Here is a 19,603-nt window from a genome sequence, read left to right on the forward strand (position 1 = left end):
ATGCGGAGTTTCACATTGGTTTTGTGGTCGTTTGCTGTCGCGTTGCAACCTCAGAAATATATTTGTAGTCACTGGCGACATTTATATTTTTATTTATTTCTTTAAGACATCGTCTCCGGCATGAAGCACCTATTCGTCTTCTTCAGTCTGGCTTTGTACATTATTCTTGATGTAGAAGCAATAAGAACGAGGAAACGTAAGTAAAATTAACCAGAATAATACAAGAGGAATAATTATTTTGCAGTATTGTTTAGAACCTGAAAGAGAAACGTTGCGTACGCTTTAAAACTGGAGAACCTCAAGGACTGCCAAAGTTATCGCGTTTTTAATGTTAATTTAAAAGTGATATCAGCTAATGATGATCGATTTTAATGATGCATTTCCGTATGAATTTGAAAACATTCTCGTGGTGAAGAATTTATGAGTTTTGCTAATTATTTTCCTTTTGTTGTTGGTATTACGGAAACGTCTTAGATGTAGTTTTTGTCCTGTTACTATTTGTGTCTGTTCTTTGAAATCGCAAAACTCGGGCAATTTTTTTCGCCAGCATTAATATATAATTTGAAAAAGAAAAACAACAAGACTGTTTAACTTTCCTTCTCATTTTGCAGAGTGCTAAAATATACAATATGCTGCTGTTGATACCTCTTTGTTAATCAGCTAATTTATAAACAGGTTGAACAGGTAAAACGTGCAGTACCTGGTAATAAACTGAATGAACGTGCTGAAATGAAATGGAACTTTTTCCAAACAAGCTTTTCTGCGTATTCGATAACGACGGCTAACGATAGGGGTGGGGGTGTTGAAATTAGTATTTTTAAAGGAAGGGATTATTCACCTGTCATTTAAAATAAATAGCGTGTTCTGCAGGCAGCTAAAAGGATTCCTTTTCGTAATATCCTTCCATGTCTATGCGCTATGAGTGGCCTGGAGGGGTTTGACTCAGTCTAGATCAGGTAGGTTCGGTCCTGAGTTTGATCACTTGAGGGAAATTCATAAAGGGTTATGTGTTCGCTCGGCGCGTCTTGTTCATATTCTTCACTCTTCTGGTGAAACCCTGGTGAAAGTTTCGTTCTTGGCCATTTATAAAGTTTGAATCCCTTTTGTTTACTCCCATGGGATTATAATCCCATTGTAAATAACGTGGACATACTCCTGTGCCTTGTGTGAAGGGACAGAGAGGGGTGGTACATCCACACGGGCGTCTTGGAGTTCCCGAGGCTCTGGAATAAAGCTTTGTTTACGAAGCAGTCCCTCGTGTAGGAATGATCCAGAGTGTAAACCGTATTTTAAGGCAATTAAAGCTTCATCGGCCAACCATTTCAGGAATGCGTGGAATCGGCCCCGTCCTCTTTGTTTCAATACGCTAGACTTTCTTTTCCCCCCCTGAGCACTTCGTGTTGTTTTTCTTTGCAGTCCCTGGCACGTTTTGCACTTTTAAAGAAAAGAGATACAGTCCAGGAGACAGCTGGCACCCTTATCTGGAGCCTTACGGATTCGTGCTCTGCATGCGATGCACATGCGCCGAGGTACGGTCTTCCTCTTTCCCGCACGTCAGTCTGGAGAGGCACTGAGCGCACCGCCACAGGTACCTCCTGCCGTATGAGGCGGAGGGTCAGTTTTCCTATTAAAACGTTAATTCCTACAGCAGCTGCACGCCGCTCATCCTGGCATTGTTACCGTTATCCAATTCACGTTAGCCTGTCACATTGAGAAAAAAAAATCGGTTAACTTGAGTGAAGGCAATATCCCTTTTTAAAAATAAAATCTGCATTGGCAATTTAGTACAACGATTTCCTTTATAGAGTACACTGTTAGACAAGAGAAACCAACCTTTTCTGTTTGTTTGTTTTTTAAGATTGACAATTCTCTCGCGTCGTAAACCTGAGTCTGAATTGTTAATACAGTCTTTTGAAAAGCTTTTTACTTTTCCCAGGAGGTGGTGCTGTTCTGCTATACAACAGTTAAAACAGGCTGTTGGTTTTCTTGACAACGTTTTTTTAAAGGAAATGCCGTGATTGTTATGTACGCTGTCCGTTGTTTAATTCACCAGCGCCCACGAGTGTCCGAGGGTGTGCAGTGGGTGTCTGGGTGTCTCATAAGAGTTCTGTTCCTCAGACAGGTCATGTGAACTGCAACGCCATCAAGTGTCCGGTCCTAAGATGTAAAAATCCGGTGACTGACTCTCAGCAGTGCTGTCCTCGATGTGCAGGTTAGGATAATTTATTGCGTTTGCATTTGCTAAATATTCTGCGGACACACAACGCCACAGTATTTAATGCGTAAAAGTAAAGTAGTGCATCTGCTAATGATAACAGCGCGGAGAGTGCCGCACGGAGAGCGGCCAGCTGGGCTCTGAGGTGCCGGCAGGTAAACTGGTCAGAGAGAAGCCAGGGATATTCCCAAACTACTTCCATGACCTCCTTTCTGGAAGGCTTGCAAATAGTGAGGTGGCCTTGTGATAAGCACAATTACTCACAGAGGAATAGTTTATTTCTTAGCCTAGATGGGGTTCCTCCACTAGCCTTGATCCCATGTTGTTCTGTTTTTCTAACTAAAATATTCGGGACTAAATACAGTACATCTTTGGGGGGCGTGGAACAAGCTGCCCACCCTTGTGTTGTTGAAGCCCGTACTCTGGTGTCCTTCAAGAGTCGGCTGGATGTGCTCCTGGGGTCGGTGAGCTAGCACACAGGCTGGAAGGACAGAATGGTCTCCTCTGGTCCGTAACCTCTTGTGTTCTTCTGAACTAAGTATTTCCCCCCCCATCCGGCTGCAGACGAGGAGTCAAGGAGCCCAGCGGGACTGAGGACCCTCGGGAAGTCCTGCCAGTACAACGGGATCCTCTACCAGCCTGGGGAGACCTTCTCCAACGACGAGCTCTTTCCCTTTCGGCTGCCCAATCAGTGCGTCACGTGCAGCTGCTCTGTAAGTCGCACCCCTGTCACCCCCTCACCTCTGCACCTTCCTGACTGGGGGGGGTGTGATCCGAGCGTGCTCTTGACCCGGCGTGTCTCACGTGCCACAGAACGAGTCATCACAGCCCTACAAGACACCTTCGCTTTCCCTGCCTCCTTCTGCTCTGGCGTAGACTTTGTGGGTTTTTTTTTCTGTGTGTGTTTCAGAATGGGAACATCTTCTGCGCCTTGAAGACGTGTTCAAAGGTCTCGTGTGCGTCCCCTGTGTCTGTGCCAGACAGTTGCTGTCCACTCTGCAAAGGTTTTTGACTTAAAAGTTTTGGTTAAAAATCCATCTTTCGCTCTTGAGCCTTGACGTCATTTATCTGGGTGCTTTTGTTTGACTGTGATGCTAATTGCAAAGGGCTAATCTCTGCTCTGGGTTCCTGTGTTCTCAGTTCTGAATTGATTTTATCGACACTGAGCCAAACTTGCTGCTGTCTCCACTATACTGCACCAAAACCCTCTCAAGCCTGCACACTGGCTTTCGGAAATGAGTTTTTGAGCACTAAGGCAAAAAATCAAGACAGCCTCCTTCACAGCTCTAGGGCAACAGTCCTTTCAGAGCAGATGAGATATTGGTTGTTTTGTTTTTAATTTTCTCTCTTATTTTTTTAAGATGTGAATATCAACTCCGCTTCCACAGAAGACAGTGGACAGCAGCTAAACCGAGGAGCTGTATGTTTCTATTTCCAACTCTTCATTGCGATGTACAGACAGTGAGCTGTTTCTGTCAGTGCGCCATGCAGAATCTCCCTGTGGTGTGTCAAAGAGACATAGACAGTTACACTTGGTTTGGGAGAAATGTGCTCAGCCCATAGTTCCCTCAACTCTTGCTCTGCCAATAAATGATTACTCTTCTGTGTACCATACTTGGCACACAGGATGATTTCCAAGGAAGTTTAAAAATGTGACTGCTGCACTTGTCTAATAAGAAGCACAATCTCAATCACAGTCACAATCAAAGCACAATTTTTACACAATCAGTACATCTGATTGGGTACATCTCCCAAGTACTGACTATGATCCCCTTAGCAGTGCTGCTCAATTGGCTGAGCTCTGCTGGGGAAGGACTGGATTTGAACAATCGGGGATCTTCCAGCTCAGACGCAAACCCTGCCTGCCGGCCTGCAGTGACATCGCTGAGAGAAGGCACACGCCTCCGATCAGCGCTAACTCTCCGCCTGGCACTGTGCAGCTCACAGCCTTTCAAAGGATGAGTGGCCCTGCAGGTGGGCGTGTCGGGGGAACGTGCGCACATCCCCCTTCTCTCCGGAGCAGGAGAGTCACTGCTGGAGAGTAGGGTCCTGAAACAATCGATGATTCCAAATTGGATGCCTCATAAGAAAGTAAAATATGTGAGGTTCAACATGCCAGTTGACGCAATGTACATAACTTTTTAAACATCTCCTCTCTTTTGCCTTCTCTCTCCCTCGAAATGGAAGAGGCACTCGAAAGACCAGTGTTCTGGAGATCCAGGGGAAAATGTGGCGGGACGAGAGACCCCATCGGCTATAAGGAGCTCATCCAGGGCCCTGAATCTCCCGGCCTTCTGGCACGGAGGAGCTGCAGGCACCACCGTAAAGATCCTCCTGCAGAGGAAACACAAGAGAGGTGGGGGCAGCTTCTGCAGAGGCTGGAGCACAGGCAGGGATAGGCAATCGGTCAGAAATCACACACTAGGTAAAGAAGGCCGTACCAGCAACCAGACTCGGGCTGGATCGTGAGCCAGGAAACGACTTCAGTTGTACAGAGGAAGCAAAATGCCGTAGTCCATAACAATACGGTGCACCTCGGGGCTATAACACAACACCTACTGCTTCAGAACTGGAGAAAATCATCTTGAATTTTCTTAATTCCTGAGAAGGGTACGGGTTTCTCTTATGAGTGGCACACTCGCTTTTTTTGGATGGAGAGGTGCAGCGTGACCCAGGTTTTCACTGCTGTCCCGCCCCCAGCTTGCGTGTACAACGGGAAGACGTACTCTCATGGGGACGTGTGGCACCCGGAGCTGGGGAAGGTCCTGGAGTGCATCCTGTGCACGTGCAAGGATGGCGTCCAGGAGTGTAAGCGCATCACCTGCCCCAGGGAGTATCCCTGCGAGCACCCCGAGAAGACTGAGGGCGAGTGCTGCAGGACATGTCCAGGTAGGATGTGCCAGACCTCAAGAGCAGGAGGTGAGGGGAGGCCTTCCGGGTTTTAGTCTCCAGCTGAGAGGAGGATCTCCCCGGGACGTTTCCTGAGAGTGGCCAGGGTATCGGCTTCAATAAGATGGCTGGACAAGTTGTTCCACACTCCCACATGTTTATTTCAATTAGGAATATCGGTAGCTTCTTCCAGACACCCGCTACCCTTTGTGTAAATAAGTGCCTCCTGTTCTCTATTTTTAATGCGCACCCCTGTGGTGTCCACTGGCGTCCCCTGGTTCGTGTCTTGCTCGTTCTGGGGAATCCTTGGACAGTCCGTGCTTTCCCTCACGGACACAGACACAGCGAATGGAGAGCAGCAGGTTTTCTGCAGCTTTTTTTTTGTTCTTCATTAATGCAGTTCAAGTTAACATATAAATTTATAAAGTGCATCTCCAATTGCTTTGTTTTAGCAAACAAACAAACAAACAGACAAACAAAACAAAAAATTTTCCCTTTCTCTCACAGCAGAGCACAAAACGGAACAGAACAGGACACAGTGCTCCCCGGGAAAAGACAGCGCTGAATTTCTGGTTTACAAAGTGGGCTCTGGCACAGACAGTACTGTCCGAAAGATTGCCATTGAAAGGCAAGGAGCTGCCGAGCTTGAGGTGCACGTCTGGAAGACAGTAGAAGGCAAGTGGAGATTGCATGTGGAGGCGTGGTGAGGTCAGGTGAGGCTGCAGGCTGTAGAGCCAAACATGCTGAGTGGAAATTGCACTGCAAGTGGGACAGAGTGGTTTCTGTGTCCACTGAATGTCTGAGTAGGGAAACACGTAGGCTGCTTTCTCTGACATGTCAGATGTGCATGGATGCCAGCTAGCTACTGGAAAGCCCTTGGCCATGGTGATGAAAGGCGCATTCCCATTCTTTCCCACAGCTTGAAAAGGAGATGGCAAAAGGGCCTGGATTTGTGCTGAAGAGCATGTCACAGAGACAGTACACCTTAAGTATGTTACTGGTGTCTTTCATGAGAACTGCCTTTCTGCACTTTGCATTTAGTCAAAACAGAGTAGAGTATCACACGAAGCCCAGAGAAACCAGGGTGAAAGGACATGAAAGCACAGATGCGTGAAACTGGGTGTGAGCAAAGCATGTGAAGCTCGTATTTGTCATGGTAAAGCCTAGGAAAGTCAAGGTTAGATCCATGGCAAAAGTATGGAAAAAGTGTGCAACATATATGTCCTATTATGGTGGTAAGATTTCACAAGGATAGAAATGTGTGAAAATCATTTTTTAAGAACATCAAAAAGTATGAGGCCCCACCTCATACTTTTTACCACAAGGCACTTGTCCCCACCTTAGCAGCTTGTACGTTCCTAATCAATCCAAATCAGTTTCCGCAACTTGGCTGGGTAGTTTTTTTAAAAAAAGCGAACATGTTGCCTGCTTTCATGACCTTCGTGCTGCAGTCACTGTCTGCTGAAATCACTGGCCTTGGTTTAGGATGCACTGAAGAGTAATCAGTGACTTTCCATTCCTCCTCCCAGGATCTCTCCATTTAATGGAAACAGAGGAGCTTCAGAGGGAAGAACTGATGGAGGATCCAGAGAATTATGTCTTTTTGACCAGGCTTGATGAGGGTAGGCGTGTGTTTTAACTCCAATCAGGCAGTCCGTTCTCATGTTGTGAAAGCTTTGCCAGATGCAGCACCTGACCTGTCTCCCCCAGTAAAGGCCATCCCTCTGAGCACTGCATGGGCTCTGTGAGCTAGGCACCGCAAGGCCGGGTCTGAACCTCGTCTCTAGCCAGCAGTCCCAGCTCTCTCTGGGATCCCCCTTCATGGCAGTGCCCAGGTGAGCTACTGGGTACCACCGGAATTAGGTGGCCAGGTCTCTCTTGTCCATTGAAATACAGCAACCTTTGTGATTCCCAGGTGCCTGCAGACTTTCAGTAGCATCGGTAAGACATTTCCTCCAGCTGAAGTTAAATCCTCTTGCCAGTTAGTTCAGTGAGGTACTGTACACGCTGCTTCTCCACTCTGCGCTAAACTCTCCTGTCAGTCGCATCAGTGAGTACGCGTTGCTCAGAAGTGAAAATGGAAAGTATCTCTTCCAGATGCCGCTGATGGAAAGATGGCTAGTTTTTATGAGACAAGCTGAAAGCAAATTATCATTATCTTTTCAGCTTGGTTCCTATGAGATTTGGAAATAAAAGCATTCGGTGAAACCGAAATCAAGCGATGAGCACTGGCCATGGTCCAGTTTTGAATCCTCTAGTGCTATAAAGATAGATGATGAAAGATAAATTGAGACTGTTGCTGACAGGCTCATCGGCACAGAAGAGAGCTGTGACTGATTCCTGACTGGCTGGTCCTCAAAACCCACAGGAAGGTTCTGGTTTTCATCTCTTCTCTGCTCTTGGCTTCTTACCTCAAGTCATTGCCTGATCTATGGGCTGTATATGATTTTTCCCCATCACAGTCTGTAGCAACTTAGACACGAAAAGAGATCTAGAAAACCAAAAGGACCCTAAACAAGACTAGACAGGGCTAAGACTGATGTAAAAAAAACTTTGAGAGGGTCAAGATCTGGTAAGGATTCTTACAGTAATTAACTAAATGAAGATGTAAAATAGAGGACCCTGAACACAGCAGCGTACAGGAAAGGGTTACTCACCAACAAGGAGAAGTTTTATAGTTGCTGAGCCAGTGGGCAGTGGAGTGAAGCAGCTATGTGGCACAGCCCTGTTAAGCAGGGAGAGATTCTTTAGAAATTCTAGAAACACAAACAGAAGACATGACTCATCTACGAGTCTGGTAAAAACATAAACACCTGTGGCAGAACAAAAGCATAATGCTGACAAAGGGAATTGAATTTCGTAAGAAATTCTGATTGTCTGGTTCCAAATAACCAGTGCCAGGGCACTGCCCCAGAGCACAGCAGACTGGTTTACCAAGAGATCGATGATTTGTCTGTGGCAGACCTCTTTGGCTACTCTCTTTTTTTAAAGCTAATGCGTCTGGGTTGTCTGAATATATTTGATCATCCCCATATTGTTGTGGAAGTGTTCGGGTTTGCCTGACGTTTCTTGCATGACATCGATGAGGTGCTCGAATGCTTATTTCCCCCCACTGTTCGTTCAGAGACCTGGAAGAAGTTCAAGGAGCAAGAAGCCCACAGAAAGGAAAACCCAGAGACCAGAACCTGTGATGATGGCATGAAGGAGGTTCTTCAGTTTTTATACCCAGAACAATTAGACAGCCTGTGCGCATCGTCACTTTCCTAAAGGCACAACATCTCTGACACCAGGCGGACTTGCTCTTCTGCTCGCATAGTCAACTTAAAATCGTCTGTTTGGAGAGGACCCTGCTGCTCCTTCACGCACTTCTCCGCAGAAACCGCAGGAGACGCGGCAGCACCTGTAAGCCCCTCCTCTAGCTGTAACCAATTCAAAAGGGCGACGTTTCTACAGATGTTTTCTTGTTATTTTTTTCATTTGCTGCTTTTATGTCAAGTGGGACCTGCCTGAAGAGTTGGAACCCCTGCCACTCCTCTCCAGGTGTACTCTGCTCTCTAGCCAGCCCCCAGGCTCTGCCTTGCGGCCAGGTGTGGGTTTTACAGATTCCAGCTCCCGTTCAGAGGGGAACAGATTCTGCTTCAGAAATAAATCAAAATAAAGCGGCATTTCCTCGCTTTTGATTTCTGTCCTTAAAGAATTTCTTTTTTTTTTATGTGCATTTTGAAGTCTCGTGTAACTTAGCACCTAGATAAATCAGTAAAATAAAACTGAGACAGCTAGCTGGGGTGTTCAATTTTGAACCCATTAAAATGGTGGGCCTTTATTTTTTCATCCATATATATATTTATTTTTTAAAGAGGCCCTGGCGAGCCACATCTGTTTTGAAACAGTATCTGAAAGAAACGCTAAGCAGTTCCGCACAATGTAACACGTGATAGATATAAAGATATTAATAATGTTATTATAGTCCATTCCCTCTTCTCTCATATCGTTTCTTAAGCATTGAGATTTGAATCAGTGCACGCTTGCAGTATACACCACGGAAGGAGAATAGTCTTTAATGTAAATACAAAGTAACACATTGTAAAATGAAGGAGCCTGTTAACATGATTTTCGTTTGTACAATAATGTGTGTACGTTTGCATTATTAATCGGACTTTGATATTAAATGTGTTTTAAAGCAGAGACCTTTTTACACTTTTTTATTCACAATATTGAAATGAAATTGCAAGAATATAAGCAATTTCTTTTCATCATTTTATTAAACTTGTAACTCCTACCGTTCATATGCTGTTTCTGCATGGATTATATTCAGAAGTGGGTGGAGTGCTTCATGAACCAGTGGCTAATTCGGGTCCCCACCTGTTTCAGGTTGGTGGGACAGGTTAGCTCCCCAGCAGCTCTGGTGCCTGTTTGTACAGCTGAGCAAACTGCAGGAGTGGCACTTTCTGCATGGGGTCTGAACCCTCAACCACATGGTAACGACTCCAGAGTCCCAATTACTTCTCCACGCTGCCCCCAGTCCTGGATTCTAAACAAGTAGAGCTCTTGTCCCCGCCAGCATTTGATCATGGAAACTCACAGGCCCTTCTCATTTCAGAGCCACATGGCACCATTCCGCTAGACAGTGGAGAATTACACTATGCCAAAAGGCCAGGCCTCCCTCCATTGGATAATTCAGCATGATCCAGGTTCCAAGGGGGTGATGTCACCTGTACCAGGCTTGGTGTTGAAAGAGCAAATGAGAATGATAGCCATAAATGATAAATCATGAGAACAGAGTGAACTGTTTTTCTAATGCGTTCGATGGCGAGATGAGAAGAAGAGAAAGCACACGGGGGTAAATGCAGCTTCCTGCTATAAATACGCAGGTTTTCATTGTCAGGGTGATTGAACTCCAGAGAGGAGAGCCAGACCACAGAAGTCAAAACTGTACTCTCAGAGGGTAACACAATACCTAGATGAAAGTGCTCTTAGAAACACAGCACTTGTTTTCGCGAAAATTTGAGGGCTGCTGCTGTTGCAACCAAGGTTGTTTGTTTGCTAAAGTTTCTCACCATCGGTGCCAATAATTTGTATTTGAGTGTTGACGTAATACAGCACTTTGTTATTTCAACTTGATGGGCTTTACAAAAGGGCACTGTTAATTTTATATAAATGTAGGTCAGGAGTTGGACTCAGTTCAGAGTTTGCCAAGTCTCAGATCCGAAGAGTCCTGTGAAGCTGAAAGACATTTGAAAAAGCCGAAAACGCTTTAAAAAGGCAAACTAAACACTCCTGTAACACTGGAAAACCGTTCACCTTCTGCTTTCTGAATTTTAGATGCAATAACTGAGGTTATTACAAACAATGGTTCTCGTTTGTCTGCCCCAAGACGGGCTGTGTTCTGTTGTGTGTCGACAGCTTGTCACTGTTTTAAGGAGTCCGAATTCTGAACACTGCAGAGAAGTACCATCTCTGAAGGTGGTGCTGGGCACATGTCCAGTTTACTCAGAGGAACTGCAAGTCCTCCCTCCTGCATCAAACAGAACAAACAGACCAGATAGGGATCATATTAATATCATCTGAGCCGTAGATATGTTTTACCCTTGTCAAAAGCGGATTTTTACATTGTGAGTTTTTTTCACTGAGCTCGACTTTGAGGTCACGTCTGCTCAGCTGTGTGAGGAGATGAAAGCCCAAGATGGAGGACTGCATTCTGCCCATTCCCAGGTGGGATTTCGGGGTGCGTGTAAAATTTGAGTTACTTCAGTTCAGAGTATCAGTGGCATTTGAATTTGAAAAGGTTTGTTCATACATCCAAAAAGGAAGCCTATGTCTTTTTTAAAAATTTGTTAAGTCAATTATAAAAGCAACAGTTATGCTAAACAAAGTAAGGGTGCTATCTAAGAAAGACTTGTCAGAATGTATCTGAGGGTCCCACCTATATTCCAACAGTCGGCCTGCCAGTAGCAGAGCTGATCCATTTGTCAGTGATGTTTACTTTTCCTCCTGCTTGGCATGAAAGAGGGCTGCCCACCACTTAAACTATGGCAAAGAAAGTCTTGAAAGTCATTTGCACTCTGTTGGGTAGACAATGTGGAGTTAGGTTAATGCCAGAGTCTTGACTTATCTGTTCCCCCTAAACCAGCCTGGTTTCCTGCCCCCCCTCCATCTCGGGCAACAATGAGTTATTGTGTTGACCTCACACACAGCGCCAAACAAGAGTCCACATGTCTCACTGCAGCCCTGACAAAACATTTTCAGACACAAGCGGGCACTATTGGTCACACAATGGAGCTGCAAATTATTTCCGTTGGCCTTTGGGTTGTCATCTCTGGCACTTTGTTCTGTCTGAGCGGCACTAATCGGGGAGGAAAGTGACTGAGTCCAGATTTCTCGCAGTTGCTCTGCAGCCAAGAGCACCAAATGGAGGAGAAGCTGGGATTTGTGTGTATATGAGTGGCAGGCTAGATAGTATTCCAGTGACTGGTTTCGTGTTTCTGTGGGGATTCACAAACGTGATCCTAGGTTGGGGAAGTAAGATTGCATTTCCCAAAGCTGCCGAATGATGCAGGTGGTGAGCACTCACTTCTAATTCAGGCCGGGGTCTTTGATCTACACATTGTGAATTCAAGCCTCAGTCATGTCTCTGATTCCTCAGAGTGGCAGCACACCAGTGGGAAGAGTCAGGCCACTCTGGATCCGCACAAAACAGCTGTAACTTGTGCTTGCAGCTCTCCGTACAAAGTGCTTGTGCCTTTCTGTGCACCTGCAGCAGACTTCAGGTGAGATCGCTGAGGGACATGTTTGTCCCCCAGCCAACCAACCTCCTGTATGTAGCCGCCGTGCTCATGGCCTAAATGGCTTCATGGGTGGTTTGGTGGGTATAATTCCAAATGGTGGGCATGTCCTGAAAAAGAATTGGTGAATTTGAATCTGTTTTCTGAAAAAAAAGAGTGCCTTCAACCACAGAAGGCTGCTTCTGCAAGGCTCGCTCTTGGCTCGGAGCACCAGCAGCTGGGTGCAGTCGGTGGTTATAAATCACATCTGATCTTGGATCTCTGCTCTACATTTTGAAGGGGAACAAAAACGATGCCTTTGGTGTTCCAGCAGCAAGGCTGGGCTGTGAGAGCGTGTGCTTCGCAGCCTTTGGTGGAGATGCAGCTCTGACGATACGGCACAGAGATCTCACCATATCCAAAGTCTTCCCTCTGCATCTTGAATTAAAAAAAACAAAAGAAACATCTGCTGCTTATTCCAATAGGAGGATCGCATTGTTGTGAACCTTGGAAGGCTGTTACACTGTAGGAAACAAGTTTGGTTTCTGTTGTTGAGACACTGATTGAAACAGATTAAAAATAGTTTGTTTAAATTTTATGTAAAGATACTCTCGCTTTTTAAACATAAATTGTTGGAATCTATGGCCTGTTAAAACCACATTGTGTGTTTGAAAGTTGTCATATCCATAGTAATTTCTGCTGAATAACAGGAGCAGAAAGACCTGGTTAAACCAGGACAGGCCTCTGACTTATTACACCATTCGGTGCCTCACAGATTCAGAGCTTTGGAGGAAGTCAAGCATTGAAAATTGAGTAGGCAGCCTTTTGAATCAAAGAGTTCCCAATTGTTTTAAGGTAATTAAGTCTGAAAGTTGTGTTTGCTTTCATAGTTGATTAAGGTGTTCAAATAACCCCTGAGCCAAGGCTCCATCAAAATACTTCCCAACTCCATCTTGGAAGCTTTGTTTTTACAGCCCTCTTAATAAATTTGGCCCTGATCATTTCAGCTCATGAGCTGTGCTGTGCCAAAACACATGTATAATACTGGCTTTCTCATGATTAACAACTTCACTTTTTTCCTGATCCCTGCTGTTTTAAGTTCAGAAGTAAAAACCTGAATCAGTAACAGGGAGAATCAATAGATAGCACTGTGTTATTGTTCCTTTCCCATATACAGCAGTATGTGCACCTTTTTCAGTAACATAAATACCTCTCACAATTACAAGGATGAATAGTTTTATTCTAACTGCTAAGAATCTGTCAGGTAGTCTGCTTTCTCAAGTTTTTCTTCTGAAGCCGAAAGACAGAACTAGTCTATAGGCCTACGCATCCTGTGTGGCTACAATCATTGTAGTGAGGACCTTCTGGACTCTCTGTACTGGGTGTGGGAGTCTTCAGTTGCTATCGTGACTCACCAGGTACACTGCAGATCGTTATCGTTAAAGAAGAAACAAAGATGTGTCGTCAATACAGTACGGGCCACTACATTCACCAGGCAAGACCAGATGACAAATAACGCAGCAGAGGGCTGAGCTGATTGCAGCCAGCTTAGAAAATGTTCTGATATCGTGTGTGTTCCTGAATTTCATTAGCAAAGAAGACTTGGGGCTTCTACTTCTGCTCTTTGCAGAGCCCCCAGGTTGTGAATGCTCACTGCTGTTCATGAGAACAAGTGCGCTGATTGGACCCAGATCCTAACCTGCCACTTGTCTGCAGGGGGTGGATTAGTGCCTGCTACCCCGTCTCTCTCAAATCACCTGTATCCTTCTGCTGAGTATGAGGAGCCCCAGTGAACACGCTCTTAATGCCCACAGTCAAAGTCAGCTGGAACCCCATCTGACCCATCAGAATGACCTAAACTCCTGCCTTGGACTGCAGCAGATTTGGGCCCCTGTGTGCTCTGACTGCTGGATTTAAATGCTTTGATGTGGGGCAGGCGATCTGTTTCTCTGTGACGAAAGATAAAACAAGGTCGCACATCGTGTCTCTTTGTCACGATTTAGGAGGTTCCTTGTCATAGAAAATAATGGTTTGAGAGATATACACCAGTGATGGAAAACAACGATAAAATGTACTGTATGAATAGAGCAAGCTTCATGACACAATTCTCGCCGCAGAAAAACAGCTCTCTCTTGCATATTTTTTATTGGATAGAAGTTGCTGCTACAGCCAAATATGATTATATTTTCAAGATCTAACAGTGTGTGTAAAAATCTGCTTTCAATTAATATGTGATGATTTAGTCTGAAGCAGTATATCATAAAGAGGGAGAAAAGGATTATAAAAATAAATTACAACTGAATGTTTAAATTATTAGCCTTTGATGGTGTTTGTTGCAGTTAATCCACAAGGCAAAAATGCTAAACAAAAATACAAATACTGGATGGGTTTGTAAGTTTACAATAGCCCTTTCTACTGGCTTTTCAAAGAAACAGCGTAATTAATCAGGAGGTTGTTTAGGGACAAATAATATCATTATTCTTTTTTTTTCGTTTTCTAACATTGCTTCTCATGAAAACATTTGAGTAGCTCTTCAGGAATTTCTTGATCTTTGTTAGAACAGAAAACAAAAAAAAAACCCTCAATATCCTTTTGGAGTGAAAAGTAAACAAAAATAATCATTAAGAGACCACTGGTGCTGAGCAGACATTTACATTAAAAATACACATCGCTGAAATATTTGTGTCATTTAAGAAAAACACAAAACCACTGTAATTATACTTGAGATCATTCTATTGTTTACAGAAGTCTATATAACTTTCTTGTATTGATGTTCTCCAAGGATTTTAATTCATTCTAACACATCTGCTTATACAAATGGGTAGGAATATTCAATCCATTGTTCCCACTAATTTTTGTTTGTCAAAAGCGGTGTTTTCAGCAATGTGCATCTGTGTTAGTTGACTGCAGAGTACAGAGAACATCAAAAAGAAGATCGTGATATTCCCTCCTGAACTTGACATTCTATAGGGATAAGTCAGTCATTCATAACGTAGAGATGGTTTTTAAATGGTGCAATGTCATAAAACATATTTTCAATACCTAATATTTAAACATTCATGTAAAATGGCAATAAAGGAAGTCCTTTTATTTTCTTATTGTTCAAATCTGTAACAAAGCCCACATGTCTAAGTGGGGTTTTTCCCAGCAATGATGACATTTACCACAATTTTGTTTTGGGTAAGAGCTTCCAGGAATTGAAATATTTCAAGATCGCAGGACAGCTCACAGGAGTTAAAACTTTCACGCTATTTGGTCAAACTGCTCCACAAAGGGACACTTTTATTTCTTCCCGACAGTTCTGTATCTAATGCTGCTGAGAAGGAAAAAAAGTGTCCACACCACAATCATTACGGTAAAGAAATGAAAAATCTTTAGGACTACTGCACTGTGACAAGGCAAACACCTTTAAAAACCGAGATCCCGTTTATTGGACATCTCAGGAGTTCACATTAAAAGGATTTAGAGCTCTTCAAAAGAATTGTTAAGCTCCAGACCAGTTTAAATTTAATAACATGGATTCATCTGATATATTCTTCTAAATGCCTATTGATTTATTCCACCTGGGCTGAGAAAGACATTCCACATCTGCTCAGCTGTTCAAGTAGGGTCTAATTAAAAGTGGGCGCTTGAGAGAGTGGAGAGAGATGGAAGTAAACGCAAAATGGAAAAGAAAGCAAGTCTGGAATGAGACTTCTGGAGCGGTGATGTATTTTCAAAAAGAACAGACATGTTGATATATTCTGGGCGATAGGGTTACCTCTTAATTCCTATTTTTCCTGGAAATCCAATATATTTTGTTGAAGATTTGCCTGTCCATTGCAGTGCTACTTCAAGATGCAGAAGCCATGAAATTTAACAGATCACAGTAGCAGTTGCATAATAAAACCTGCTGAGGGTTTTGTTCCATGTTTTTCTAAAGAGGTTATACACAGAAATTCTAGATTTGATATGGATTTGTGCGTCACTACCCAAACACTAGTACATTTTTACTTCTCTTGGTTTACTCTAGTGTTCAATTAAAAGGGAGCTACAGTCCCAGTTTCTCAGACTGGTTATTAGATCTCGGAATCAAAATAAACTCATTGACGGTATAGATAAAAGTTGACAAATTTCAAATTAACCACAAAATCATGACCTTTGTGACAGTACTGTAAGTCTCCACGTCGTCGCAAACCCCTGGTCTCACCACGGGCGACAGCAAGAGCTCCCAAGAATTGTGACGAGATGCTGCCCTTCCTGCTCGCTAGTCACCGTGATGACTGATGTAATGCGATGTATGAGTGAATAAGTACAGGTTGTGCAGTAGATATTTTCAGAAAGTTACCAACGTGATCTGCATGCAGATGAAGTTGTGAAGTTTTGAAGTCTTTGCAGTTGAGAGCAATATTTCTATTGGATTAAAAGAGACATATTCGCAAGCTGGCTCGTTTACAACGTAACAGGGCCGCTTCAACACACCAGAGGTTTTGTTGCCTCGTTCTGATTCACAGAATATGACACTGAACACACCTGGAAATGTTGTCTATTTTGTGATGTAAACTGGACTTACTGTGTACATTTGACTTTTATTGTGGTTTGAAATGCACTCGTCAGTGCTGATCCTTTCTAACCCTGAAATAAAAAAAAATAACATCTACTTCTAACATTCCTTAAATGCTTCCATCAAAGACAAATCCTTTTCAATCTTTCAATACTTCTAAAATGCCAAATAAAGAGCTGATTCCCTTCAGGATGCTTTTAAAGCCTTAAGCTTATATTACAAGTGTATTCCTGTGGCCAGCTCCCAGCAGGAAATAGTTAGGAGACAGGAGACAATGTAGGGTCCACGCACTATGCCACCTCTCTCATTGTGGTATGGACATCTGAGAGATCTGTTCCAGAAATGAACAGAAATGTCACTCTGGCCTCACAGCCTCTTGCACTTTCTTGAATAGTATCAAGGAACGTTGCTGCCCATTCAGCAGTAAAGTGACCCGGGCCGTTCGTATCTTGTAAGCTTCAGAAAACACATTAGTCCCTTGCACCGGAGGCTGAAACAAACAAAATCAAACGGGTTCAGCAGAGGCCAATTCACATCGGGGTAATAAAGAGACCTTTTATCAGTGTATAAAACATTTGACAGTTTATTGCTAGACTGCAGCAGTCTTTGTTTTATGATTTGAAGTACTGTGAGATCCCCTTGTGAAGAGCACTATATAAAACTCCAATTAATTGTGAATTACAGGTATCATTATAAGTAAACAGAAACAACAGCACTATAATTAATACAGGCTGTGCATTAATGACACAAAACGTATTTTGGATACTGGAATCCAGGAACCTAAGCATTCAGTTTTCCATTTCAGTCTATCCTATAGCTGGCACAAAGGAGGACAGGAAATTAGAAACAGCGTCATGGAGCATACTGTAGATGGAATCTAAAGACTTGTGTTGCACATGTAGGAAAGCAGAGCGAGCACTGAGACTTAGAATAATAAACTGAGGGATCTGCACAGACAGACAGTGCCTAATGTCCCAAAGTGGAGAGCTTGTCTGATGTCCAGTTGGGAAGTTGGCTTGGCTGGGCTGCAGTGAGACAGGAACCACACACACCTGGGCTTCCTGGCTCCCACTTGCTAATAATTACATGAAAACATAACAATTATATGAAAATATTACTTAAAAATTAATCAACTACAACTGAAAATTCCTGGGGCTCTGTTAATGTACTCCTGATTGCTTTCCTCTTAAAGACAGTGTAGAGTAATTACAGAGAGTAATAGCATGCATATTCAGTTAGAGGTCTCAGTGAAATACTACCTAATTACCAGAGTGCTTAAAATAATCACAGAAAGCTATTGTTTTTTTTAGAGTCTATCATTTACCATATACAGTAGCATATACATTCAGCTGAAAGGCATATTAGATGCTTACTACAAGAGGCAAAAAATGTCCAGGGCAGTTCAGGTGTCCCCTGTTCTTGAACAAAATTCCAACACTTTCTTAAAACATTCTTTGGAAAAATGAGAATCCTGTAATCTGACATCTCCGTGAAGCAAAGGAGTTTTCAAGGCTGCATTAATTCTCTCAGTCAGTTATTGTCGGCTCTAGATTTAGCAGCAGGATAAATGAGCTGCTACAGCAGAGCTCTGCACGAGAGCCAGACTGCTCATATCTCAGCAGAGTGGTGATGAGTCCAGGAAAGAGGTGGTTTCTCTCTCACCTCGATCACAACAGCTGCAAAGCTGCGGAGTGTCAGAATCTAAAAAGGGGGTTCAAGGAGGTGTTTAGGCTATGATTTCTCTGCCCGTGTTGGGGGTTCCTGCACAGTTCCAATCACATACACAGATGAGCTCCGCACACCAAGCCTTCCCGTGACACAACCACACGGCAGGGCGACGGACAAGAGCAGCTCACGCACACACAAGACACGCACAGATGCCAGTCCAGATGCTCCCGGCTCCTGGTGCAGCCCCCCCGCAAGCCCTCACCTTTGAAGCAGAAGCTGGAAATCATTTGTCTGAGCCTCCGCTCCCGGTGCCAAGTCATAAAGATAGAAACACGTCTTTGAACTGCGCAGATTACTTTTCCATTGTCCTCTTCCACCGCGGTGAGATATACTCTGTCTTCCTTCGGAGACTCCATGGCGCCCAACATGGGGAAACACCCATTTGTCAAGCTCAGCGCCCCCGATCAGAGGGGTTTGTCCCTGGGGGGGGGGACGAACCTCTCTCCCGGTCAGCAGGCAGCGATGATGGTCAGTGCAACTGGCTCTTGTCACCTGTGTCATAAAGGATCTAGAACAAAACCACACTGTCAATAAAATATTAAATCAAGCGTACTTTAGGCAACAAGTATTTAGTAATAAGGTGGTAATACCTGTTGAACTTTGGCTTTAAACCTTAAAAGGACAACAAATGAGGTTGAACCTGCATTTCACCCTCTTTACCTCAGTATTCACTCATTCATAGAACAAAATCAAGGGTGATTCTTTCCATCTCAAGTAATCCTGCCTTACAAAGTTGTTTTTTTTTCTCCTTTTCTGAAGAATCTGCCAGTACTGAGGAAACATTTGATGGAGTTGATTGTTTTCTCCCTGACTCGAAGTTGGAACATTTATCAACAGAGCCAACCTGAAGTATTACCGCAGAGCTACAAGAACCGAACAATATATTGCCTGACATGCAACACGTTAAGTTGTTTTAAGATGAAATAATGAGCCCATTCTTTCCGAGTCACTGCATTTTTTATTTTAATCATATATCTTATTCTGTAAACAGGAGAATTTTTCCTTATAGAGTAAAAGCTGTTTATCCTGTATTGGGATTCCTTGGTCCGAGAGAGAAAGCACTAGTGCCACCAAGTGGCACACAAGAGAAACTGTCTCCAACCTTTTGTCTTCTTTGTGTGCTTTTTAATAGTCTTATAACTTAACTTTACACTAGGCTCACTGGTTAACTGTCACCATCTTAGTTTGCTCATCTTAAATCTGTTTTCACTTCAGTATTTGATTCTGAAGTGCACCCCTTAGTGTGGATACGGTGAAAATGCCAATCTGAAAATATAATTCAAAAACAAAAAGAGCATACAACATTTTCATCACTTCAGCTGAGGCTAGGGTTAAAATACTGACATAATTAACAGTGCTTCAAATGCATTTCACATATCTTACTTCTAAACTCAGCAATCCTAACAAGCCTTTATTACTTAGACCTTGATCTCCTGGAATTTCCACCTGCTTTATCTTTTTTGCTCC

General features: G+C 43.6%; 1 protein-coding gene across 1 annotated transcript; it reads left to right on the forward strand.

The window, feature by feature from the left end:
- On the forward strand, positions 1 to 9,291 carry chrdl2 (chordin like 2). The gene is made up of 11 exons (XM_088920792.1): positions 1 to 196; positions 1,417 to 1,529; positions 2,119 to 2,212; positions 2,780 to 2,928; positions 3,126 to 3,219; positions 3,577 to 3,635; positions 4,403 to 4,571; positions 4,916 to 5,104; positions 5,612 to 5,779; positions 6,634 to 6,726; positions 8,229 to 9,291. The coding sequence occupies exons 1-11, from the start codon at positions 121 to 123 to the stop codon at positions 8,369 to 8,371; spliced, it is 1,347 nt and encodes a 448-aa protein (XP_088776918.1). The 5' UTR covers positions 1 to 120; the 3' UTR covers positions 8,372 to 9,291.
- Positions 9,292 to 19,603: the final 10,312 nt, after the last annotated feature.

This window comes from Atractosteus spatula, chromosome 7, assembly GCF_055471065.1.
Source record: "Atractosteus spatula isolate fAtrSpa1 chromosome 7, fAtrSpa1.hap1, whole genome shotgun sequence".
In the NCBI taxonomy this organism is placed as follows: domain Eukaryota; kingdom Metazoa; phylum Chordata; class Actinopteri; order Semionotiformes; family Lepisosteidae; genus Atractosteus; species Atractosteus spatula.